Below are 9,765 nucleotides of genomic sequence, written 5' to 3' on the forward strand. Positions count from 1 at the left end.
TCACCTGATGTAGTTGAAGGCGGGAAAGCGGATGTTGTTTTTGATGAGGATGGTGAAGTTTTCAGCGGCCGCCAACAGAGCAGGTCTGGAACAAACACACATGAACCCTTTCATCCATCTGTCCTTCATATACCTGTCTGTCCTTCATATACCTGTCTGTCCTTCATATACCTGTCTGTCCATCATATACCTGTCTGTCCATCATATACCTGTCTGTCTTTCATATACCTGTCTGTCCTTCATATACCTGTCTGTCCATCATATACCTGTCTGTCCTTCATATACCTGTCTCTCCATCATATACCTGTCTCTCCATCATATACCTGTCTCTCCTTCATATACCTGTCTCTCCTTCATATACCTGTCTGTCCTTCATATACCTGTCTGTCCTTCATATACCTGTCTGTCCATCATATACCTGTCTCTCCATCATATACCTGTCTGTCCTTCATATACCTGTCTCTCCTTCATATACCTGTCTGTCCATCATATACCTGTCTCTCCATCATATACCTGTCTCTCCTTCATATACCTGTCTCTCCTTCATATACCTGTCTCTCCATCATATACCTGTCTGTCCTTCATATACCTGTCTGTCCTTCATATACCTGTCTCTCCATCATATACCTGTCTGTCCATCATATACCTGTCTGTCTATCTGTCATTTGAATCCACAACCGTCTGGTTTCTCCAACTTTGACTCTGAACCGAAACTCATCCTTTAAGCTAAAAAACAAAACAACACTTTAACATTTTACTGAAAATGATCCGATAATAGCGTCCACTCGTACCTCGGAGGGTTGGTTTTGGCTTCTATCGGACACCAGGCCGAAACTTCACAGGTTTTCTTCAACACGTCGAACCTCACACATGATCCCGTCTGAACCCCTGAAGGAAACAAACGTAAAGTCAACGGATAAAAGACTGAGAGCGTTTGTAAAAGAGTTTAGGGTTAATGTTGTTTTCTGTGGGCGTTATTGTGGGTGTGGCTTCTGTAAACATGTGACTATGTTTGCGTTCACTGTGTGAACATGATGCAAGTTATGAGTGGAACAGAAATGATACTGACCCCGTTCACATCCACACTGAGTTTAGCATAGCTTTTGTATATTTGAGCATTTTTTGCGTACGTTAGTGTATTTTTGCATATTGTTTGTATATTTTTGTGTATTTAAGTGTTTTTTTGTACATTTTAGTGTATTTTGTATATTGTTTATATAATGTAATGTATGTTTTATGTATTTAAGTGTATTTTAGTGTATTTTTGCATATTGTTTGTACATTTTTGTATATTTTAGTGTATATTTTGTGTACGTTTTGCACATCTTAGAGTATATTTTGAGTATTTTAACATATTTTAATGCATTTGTGCATATTGTTTGTATATTTTTGTGCATTTTAGTGTATTTTGCATATTATTTGTATATTTTAGTGTATGTTTTGTGTATTTCAGCATATTGTTTGTTTTGTTCAGCATATTGTTTGTACATTTTTGTATATTTCAGTGTATTTTCAGTGTTGTGTATTTTAGTGAATGTTTTGTGTATTTTAGCATATTTTAGTAAATTTTTGCATATTGTTTGTATATTCTAGTGTATTTTTTGTGTATTTAAGTATATCTTTTGTGAACTTTAGGGTATTGTAGTGTATTGGTTCTATATTTTGTGTATTTTTTGTCCATGTTGTTGTATAATAACTATGACTGATATTTATGTGAATGGAACGTCTGAAATTTGACCAAAGACGCCTTGAAAAATATCTTAAATAGTCATAAATATGTCCTCATTAACACCCTGTAAATACTCTGTCATCTGTGATCCAGTACATTATTATAATAGTACAACATGAAACTTTATATCATTAGTTTGTTTATACAAAACGTTAAAAGTTCATCTGATTTATTTAGTTCTGTTACATCTGAACATGTGAGGAGAAAAAGAAATCATAGAAAACAGACGGAATATAGTTAAACATGAGTTAAAGACAATAACAGGAAGTTTGATTCTACCGTCATATATGTACGTCTGAACTGTAAAAGAAACCCAATCATGGACTAAAACGTCTAAACCAGGGTTTTTGATATTTCTTAAGTGCATGTAAACGCATCAGATCTGATTATTATAATCATCTGATGAATAACAGTTATTGGACTTTAATGGTCATGTAAATGGGCTCAGTGAAGGACGTTAGAGTGGTCACTGCAATGTTTTGTTCTAAAACTGTTCAAATACTGGACTAAAACCTGTTCAAATACTGGACTAAAAACTGTTCAAATACTGGACTAAAAACTGTTCAAATACTGGACTAAAAACTGTTCAAATACTGGACTAAAACCTGTTCAAATACTGGACTAAAAACTGTTCAAATACTGGACTAAAAACTGTTCAAATACTGGACTAAAACCTGTTCAAATACTGGACTAAAACCTGTTCAAATACTGGACTAAAAACTGTTCAAATACTGGACTAAAAACTGTTCAAATACTGGACTAAAACCTGTTCAAATACTGGACTAAAACTGTTCAAATACTGGACTAAAACCTGTTCAAATACTGGACTAAAAACTGTTCAAATACTGGACTAAAAAACTGTTCAAATACTGGACTAAAAACTGTTCAAATACTGGACTAAAACCTGTTCAAATACTGGACTAAAAACTGTTCAAATACTGGACTAAAAACTGTTCAAATACTGGACTAAAAACTGTTCAAATACTGGACTAAAAACTGTTCAAATACTGGACTAAAAACTGTTCAAATACTGGACTAAAACCTGTTCAAATACTGGACTAAAACCTGTTCAAATACTGGACTAAAACCTGTTCAAATACTGGACTAAAAACTGTTCAAATACTGGACTAAAACTGTTCAAATACTGGACTAAAAACTGTTCAAATACTGGACTAAAACCTGTTCAAATACTGGACTAAAACCTGTTCAAATACTGGACTAAAACCTGTTCAAATACTGGACTAAAACCTGTTCAAATACTGGACTAAAACTGTTCAAATACTGGACTAAAACCTGTTCAAATACTGGACTAAAACCTGTTCAAATACTGGACTAAAACCTGTTCAAATACTGGACTAAAAACTGTTCAAATACTGGACTAAAAACTGTTAAAATACTGGACTAAAACCTGTTCAAATACTGGACTAAAACCTGTTCAAATACTGGACTAAAAACTGTTCAAATACTGGACTAAAACCTGTTCAAATACTGGACTAAAAACTGTTCAAATACTGGACTAAAACCTGTTAAAATACTGGACTAAAACCTGTTCAAATACTGGACTAAAACCTGTTCAAATACTGGACTAAAAACTGTTCAAATACTGGACTAAAAACTGTTCAAATACTGGACTAAAAACTGTTCAAATACTGGACTAAAAACTGTTCAAATACTGGACTAAAACCTGTTCAAATACTGGACTAAAACCTGTTAAAATACTGGACTAAAACCTGTTCAAATACTGGACTAAAACCTGTTCAAATACTGGACTAAAACCTGTTCAAATACTGGACTAAAACCTGTTCAAATACTGGACTAAAAACTGTTCAAATACTGGACTAAAAACTGTTCAAATACTGGACTAAAACTGTTCAAATACTGGACTAAAAACTGTTCAAATACTGGACTAAAACCTGTTCAAATACTGGACTAAAAACTGTTCAAATACTGGACTAAAACCTGTTCAAATACTGGACTAAAACCTGTTCAAATACTGGACTAAAAACCTGTTCAAATACTGGACTAAAACCTGTTCAAATACTGGACTAAAACTGTTCAAATACTGGACTAAAAACTGTTCAAATACTGGACTAAAAACTGTTCAAATACTGGACTAAAACCTGTTCAAATACTGGACTAAAACCTGTTCAAATACTGGACTAAAACCTGTTCAAATACTGGACTAAAACCTGTTCAAATACTGGACTAAAAACTGTTCAAATACTGGACTAAAAACTGTTCAAATACTGGACTAAAACCTGTTCAAATACTGGACTAAAACCTGTTCAAATACTGGACTAAAAACTGTTCAAATACTGGACTAAAAACTGTTCAAATACTGGACTAAAAACCTGTTCAAATACTGGACTAAAAACCTGTTCAAATACTGGACTAAAACCTGTTCAAATACTGGACTAAAAACTGTTCAAATACTGGACTAAAAACTGTTCAAATACTGGACTAAAACCTGTTCAAATACTGGACTAAAACCTGTTCAAATACTGGACTAAAAACTGTTCAAATACTGGACTAAAACCTGTTCAAATACTGGACTAAAAACTGTTCAAATACTGGACTAAAAACTGTTCAAATACTGGACTAAAACCTGTTCAAATACTGGACTAAAAACTGTTCAAATACTGGACTAAAAACTGTTCAAATACTGGACTAAAACCTGTTCAAATACTGGACTAAAACCTGTTCAAATACTGGACTAAAACCTGTTCAAATACTGGACTAAAAACTGTTAAATACTGGACTAAAACCTGTTCAAATACTGGACTAAAACCTGTTCAAATACTGGACTAAAACCTGTTCAAATACTGGACTAAAACCTGTTCAAATACTGGACTAAAAACTGTTCAAATACTGGACTAAAAACTGTTCAAATACTGGACTAAAACCTGTTCAAATACTGGACTAAAAACTGTTCAAATACTGGACTAAAACCTGTTCAAATACTGGACTAAAAACTGTTCGAATACTGGACTAAAACCTGTTCAAATACTGGACTAAAACCTGTTCAAATACTGGACTAAAACCTGTTCAAATACTGGACTAAAACCTGTTCAAATACTGGACTAAAAACTGTTCAAATACTGGACTAAAAACTGTTCAAATACTGGACTAAAAACTGTTCAAATACTGGACTAAAACCTGTTCAAATACTGGACTAAAAACTGTTCAAATACTGGACTAAAACCTGTTCAAATACTGGACTAAAAACTGTTCAAATACTGGACTAAAAACTGTTCAAATACTGGACTAAAACCTGTTCAAATACTGGACTAAAACCTGTTCAAATACTGGACTAAAAACTGTTCAAATACTGGACTAAAAACTGTTCAAATACTGGACTAAAACCTGTTCAAATACTGGACTAAAACCTGTTCAAATACTGGACTAAAACCTGTTCAAATACTGGACTAAAACCTGTTCAAATACTGGACTAAAACCTGTTCAAATACTGGACTAAAACCCTCTGGAAAGTCTTGTCTGTGTTAAAGGAACATGCTGGTATTTAATAGTGTCTTCTCAAAACGACTGCGATCAGCTGATGTTTACAACCGAATGGTTTCTCTGACTTTGTTCTTGTCTTTGACATTGGTTTTCTCTTGCTGAATCACAAACATGTTTGTTATTTTTGCATTTTACCAAAGTTGGTCTCCTCTTTAACAGTGTTTTTTGTCTTTGACATTTTTTCTTCGACATCAGAGCCGATGTTTTCAACCAACCAGTTTTATTCTGGTCCAACTCAGGAAATAAAGGTCAAATCTTAAAGACAAACAGGCTTATCTGAGGGTTAAAAGTTTATCTCACCTTATTACCTCAAATTCAGTCCCTGTGTTTTACCCGTCAGCCTCCACTGCACCTAGCATTAGCACATTAGCATTAGCTCATTAGCATTAGTGAGTTGCCTTTGAAGGAGCTTGGGGACCAACTCCAGATTTAAATCCGCACCATGGTCAAGGAGAGTTAACCTAGCATACATGTTTTTAATGAGGGGGGAAACTCAGACAGTCTGGTCCTGGTCTTGGTCCAAGCGGGAACTGAACCAGGACCTTATAGAAGCAGAAACTAACTGAACCCGGTTACACAAACCCTGAAGCCGCATCACATCAGTGAAACATTCCTCAGCTTCGTGTGGATTCGATGTGTGAACGAAGTAACGACAAGTGACGGTTTCATCCACACTGAGACGGATTATGTCCATTTATAGATTTATGAACGTTCCAGTAAAAAGAACCTGCAAAGTCAATGTTTTATAATGAGCAGTGAGTGAGTGAGTGAGTGAGTGAGTGAGAGTGAGTGAGGGAGTGAGGGAGTGAATGGTTGCGTGGTACCGTGGCTGTAATGGTCCCAGTATCCCTTCTCACAGTCCTTATCGGTCCGACACAGTCTGCCTTTAACAGGAACCTGGAACAGAAGCAGAAGCAGAACCAGGTCTGTAGATCCACTGTGATGTGTAAGTTCTACTGCACATGTGTAAAAGAATAAACTGAGACACAATATTAATTAAAAATGCACTTCTACTATTTTTCCCAAAAATAAATAAGTTCTTAATTAATTCTTTTCGTGGTCTGGTCTGACTGAGCTCATGGACTGAACTGAACCTGAACTATTAAGACTCTGATACCAGGTAGACCTGAGTCCACGTGAACCCACTAAAAGGACGGAGAACACTAACACTAACGATAGCAATAACAATAATGATAGTGATAATGATGGTGATACTGATGCCAATAATGCAAACACCAATGCTAACAATAACACTAGCAAAAAGGATAACGATAATAACGTTACTAGTGATAATGCTAACAATAATGAAAATACTAACAATAAAGATAACAATAACAATAATACTAACAATAATGACAATGCTAATGATAACAATAATGCTAACAATAATGCTATTGCTAACAATAATGCCAAAAATAATGCTAACAATAGCATTAATAAAAATGCTAATAATAATGCTAACGCTAACAATAATGGTGATGCTAAAAATAACGCTAACACTAATGCTAGCAATAACAATAATGCTAATGCTAACAATAACGCTAAAAATAATGCCAACAAAAACAATAATGATAATGCTAACAGTAATGATAATGCTAAGAGTAACAATAATGCTAACAATAACACTAACAATAATGCTAACAAAAACAATAATGCTAATGCTAACAATAACGCTAATGCTAACTCACCTCTGGACACTTCCCCTGCTTCTGATTCTTCGTCACGATGACGTTCGTCACCACGAAGAATGAGTTTTTATCCTGAAACAGAACAAACGTGTTAAAGTTTCCTGTTTGAGTGGAACATCTGCTGGTCCAAGGGTCCAGCCAACCCACCTGAAAGGGTCCGCTGTAGTCCACCACGTCCCAGACCACCTCCCCTAACCCAGGGAGGCGGGTCTGGGCCACGCCCTTCACTTTGGCCGTGACTGAACTGACCAATGGGTCGAACTCCTGGTACTTTTTATTCCACAGCATCATGATACTGAAGGAGGAGGAGGAGGAGGAGGAGGAGGAGGAGGAGAAGAAGGAGAAGGAGGAGGAGAAAAGCAAGAAGAAGAAGAAGAAGAAGAAGAAGAAGGTTTGGATCATACAGATGAAAATATTCTGGATCTTCTTAGTGAAACACATGAAACCACCTCCATCAGTTCATCTCATTGTTCTTTAAACATCCTGGTTTACGACGAGACAGAAAAAGATGGAAACAACAAAAGACACAAAAACATGAAAACGAGACGAAAAAAACACGATGTAAAAAGACAAAACAAGATGAAAATGACAAACAACAAACAGGAGGAAACAAACACAGAAGACGACAAAAACGTAAACCCACAAAAAACAAACAAGACAAAACTGACGTACAAGATGAAAATTAAAACATGATTCAACAAAATGAAAACAAGATAAAAATGTACGATTTATCAGGATGAAAACAACGTAAACAAAATTCAACTGAGTGTAACATGATGCAACAAAAAAAAAAAACATACAAGAAACAAGAGAAAACGAAACTAAGACGACAAAGATGTAAAAGTAGAAGAAAATAATGGAAAAGAAACAAGAAAAAAGACAAAAGCATGAAAAACAGACAAAAAAACACAACACAAGAAGACAAAACAAGATTCAAACATCGTAAAAGACAAAATGAAAACAAACAGGCAATGTGAAAAAAAAACCTACGATGAAACGACAGTAAAACAAGACGAAAGACGACAAAAACTAAGGTGCAACAAGAAAAAAGGAAACAAAACAAGATGAAAATGACGTAAAAGAAACAAGATGGAAACAACAAAAGATACAAAAATATGAAAGAGAGACGAACAAACACGACACAGAGATAAAACGAGATGAAAATAAACAAGAAACAGAGGAAAATGCACGAAAGACGACAAAAACGTAAACTAATAAAAAAACAACAAACAAGACAAAAAAGATGTAAAAGATGCAACACAATAAAAAAAAGATACAAGACATAAACAACGTAAATATATCTGTAAAAACAAACATGATGAAAATAATGAAAAAGATAAAAAAAAAACAAAAAAAAACAGATTGACATGAAAACATTAAAGTAAACTGTACTGAACTGAAGTGAATTAAACTTAATTAACCTGAGCTAAAGTAAACTAAACTAAACTGAACTAAATTAAACTGAACTAAACTAAATTAAACTAAACTGAACTGAAATAACTAAACTAAACTGAACTAAACTAAATTAAACTAAACTAAACTGAACTAAACTAAATTAAACTAAACTGAACTAAATTAAACTGAACTAAACTAAACTGAACTGAACTAAACTGAACTTAACTAAACTAAACTGAACTACACTGAACTGAACTGAACTAAACTAAACTGAACTAAACTAAATTAAACTGAACTGAACTAAATTAAACTGACCTAAACTAAACTAAATTAAACTGAACTAAAGTGAATTAAACTAAATTAAACTAAACTAAACTGAACTAAACTAAATTAAACTAAACTGAACTAAACTGAACTGAACTAAACTAAATTAAACTAAACTAAATTAAACTAAATTAAACTAAACTAAACTAAACTAAATTAAACTAAACTAAACTGAACTAAACTAAATTAAACTAAACTAAACTGAACTGAACTAAATTAAACTAAACTAAATTAAACTAAACTAAATTAAACTAAACTAAACTGAACTAAACTAAATTAAACTAAAGTAAATTAAACTAAACTAAACTGAACTAAACTAAATTAAACTAAACTAAACTAAACTGAACTAAACTAAATTAAACTAAACTAAACTAAATTAAACTAAACTAAATTAAACTAAACTAAACTGAACTAAACTAAATTAAACTGACCTAAACTAAACAAAATTTAATTCAACCACTAATAATAATAATAATAATAATAATAATAATAATAATAATAATAATAATAATAATAATAAATCTAATTCTTCCTTAAATCTCATCATATGTTTTAATTATATTTAAATATTTTCACTTTAATCAAACATTTAAGTCAAATGTTTAAATCTGGTTTTTCTACTTTTTCTACTTCAAACCACAGCCCACGTGGATCCGGATCAGGTCTGAGTCTAGGTCCGTGTCTGGTCTTGGTCCTGGTCCTGGTCCGGTACCCACCAGATGACCAGCAGGATGGTCCCGTTCAGAGCCCACTTCAGGGACCCGAGCCGGACGCTCTGGATCCGGACCAGTTTGGTGGTCTCGTACTGACACAGGCTCAGCAGGAACCCGCAGCGCATGGCGGCGTCCGGGTCCGGGTCCGGGTCCGGAATTCTGGGTCTAGGTCTGGACTTGTAGGTGTGGGTCTGGAAGTGTGGCTTCGGACAGAGCCGGAATGTGTGAGTCATTTGAAGACGCGTCCTCTTCCTGTTCAGGGTCACATGGTCCAGACCCACAGCTGAGACTCCCATCAGAAACCAGGAGGGGGGGGGGTCCGGACCAACACCGAGACCCGACCGGACCGGGTTTGATACTTAAAGACGGATCAGTCTCAGATTTATAGAGCAGTTCA

The 9,765-nt window shown here is 34.6% G+C and overlaps 1 protein-coding gene across 1 annotated transcript; it reads right to left on the reverse strand.

Annotated features, from left to right (window-relative positions):
- LOC115425540 (P2X purinoceptor 4-like) lies at positions 1–9,664 on the reverse strand. Its single transcript, XM_030143170.1, has 6 exons — positions 9,372–9,664; positions 7,084–7,231; positions 6,937–7,008; positions 6,073–6,145; positions 792–888; positions 1–85 (listed from the first exon to the last, which is right to left on the reverse strand). The coding sequence occupies exons 1-6, from the start codon at positions 9,662–9,664 to the stop codon at positions 1–3; spliced, it is 768 nt and encodes a 255-aa protein (XP_029999030.1).
- Positions 9,665–9,765: the final 101 nt, after the last annotated feature.

This window comes from Sphaeramia orbicularis, chromosome 9 (genome assembly GCF_902148855.1).
Source record: "Sphaeramia orbicularis chromosome 9, fSphaOr1.1, whole genome shotgun sequence".
In the NCBI taxonomy this organism is placed as follows: Eukaryota; Metazoa; Chordata; class Actinopteri; order Kurtiformes; family Apogonidae; genus Sphaeramia; species Sphaeramia orbicularis.